Raw genomic sequence first — 1,527 nt, 5'->3', positions numbered from 1 at the left:
GTAGTCAACGCAGATTCACCACTTGTCGTTCTTCTTTAGAACTACTACCAAAGGTGACACCCACTTACTATCAGAAATGGGGTAAATGAAATCTGCGGCCAAAAGTTTTTGAAGCTCCTCTTTAATGATGTCTTTTAATGTTGGGTTCATATGCCTTTGTGGTTGCCGAACATGTCTCATTTCTTCATTTATGTAGATATGATGGATGCAAGTGTCTGGATGTATACATCTCATATCCAAGTAATTCCATGAGAATGCTCCTATTTGTTCAAGAACCATACTCATCAACTACTGCTTTTGTTCTGCAGTCAATACTATACCAATATGTAAAATTTTCCCTTTGAATATTTCCACAGGTTCTGTGGTGAGCTCTTGGATTTCCTCCATTGCTGCAAATGAGGCGAAGATAGTCGGGTGGCAGGTTTTCTGAAACTCATGACTAAACACATGCTAATAACCATTAAAAGAGATAGGATAATTGATACAAGAGCTATATGCTAAAAACTACTGCAAAACATGCTCATCAGAATGCTCCTGGAGACCTCTAGATTGATCTAATGTTAACAAGGGGAACATGCAATATTCGTCTCCATATGGGTTTTCGAGCCATAATGGTACTTTGGCAGCTGTCTGAGCAGGTGGAAAGATGGACAAGGTTTGATTGTGAGAACCATTTGAAATAATCATTTCCCCATTCCTGCATCCAATGACGGCATCAGCAGTTGCCAGCCATGGCCTTCCCAGGACCACAGGGTGTCCAGGTCTAGAGGTTTTGGGAGAAATGACTACAAAATCTATAGGGTATTGCCAAGAGGCAATAGTGACTACTATGTCCTCCAAGGATCCTATTGGTTTGACAATGGATTTATCTGCCATCTCTAAGAGGATAGGGGTGGTTTTTAGTCCAGGTAGCTGTAGTGACATCATTGTTTCATAAGTCATTGCATTTATGGCTGCCCCTAAATCTACCAGGGTGTTAGGCAGAAGTACTCCATTTATTTCAATAGTGACAATGGGATTCCCAGGGTCATTGTATTTGGCAGGCATGTCATAGATCATTGTGGACATTTGGCTCATGATTTTGACATTTTGGTTCTTATGCCCCTTTCTTCCCGGCTTCTTAATGCAGAGGTCCTTGACAATTTTGGTGTATATGGGAATGTCTCTAATTGCTTGTAAAAGTGGGATTTTAATACAGACATTCCTAAGTTCATTTTCTAGGTCATATTCAAGTGGGACTTCCTCTTTCTTTACTATTAGTCTTTCTGGGTATGGTGGTTCAGGTGATTCTTCTTCTTTCTGTTGTTGTTTTTCGTTTTTTGAATGATTTTCGGATGACGTGGAGGGTACCTCTTCTTGGATGACGACAACTGATTTTCCTTTGTTAACTGTCCTTCCTTATCGTAATTGAATTTCTTTTATAGGAATGGTAGTGATCATGTATGTAGGAAAGGGCTGATTATCTATGTTTTGCATGGGTTGAGGTAACCTATTGTGATTAGGGTTAGGTACGGGTTGTGCAGGCAT

At 40.1% G+C, this 1,527-nt stretch overlaps 1 protein-coding gene across 1 annotated transcript; it reads right to left on the bottom strand.

The window, feature by feature from the left end:
* Positions 1-504: 504 nt before the first annotated feature.
* On the bottom strand, positions 505-1,059 carry LOC149240322 (uncharacterized). The gene has a single exon (XM_089370135.1). It carries the CDS (start codon positions 1,057-1,059, stop codon positions 505-507), a length of 555 nt encoding a protein of 184 aa, XP_089226261.1.
* Positions 1,060-1,527: the final 468 nt, after the last annotated feature.

This window comes from Pinus tabuliformis, chromosome 8 (genome assembly GCF_031772625.1).
Source record: "Pinus tabuliformis cultivar Carrire ecotype Pingquan chromosome 8, CPIR1, whole genome shotgun sequence".
NCBI lineage: Eukaryota > Viridiplantae > Streptophyta > Pinopsida > Pinales > Pinaceae > Pinus > Pinus tabuliformis.
This window is presented reverse-complemented; position numbering and strand designations above follow the sequence as displayed.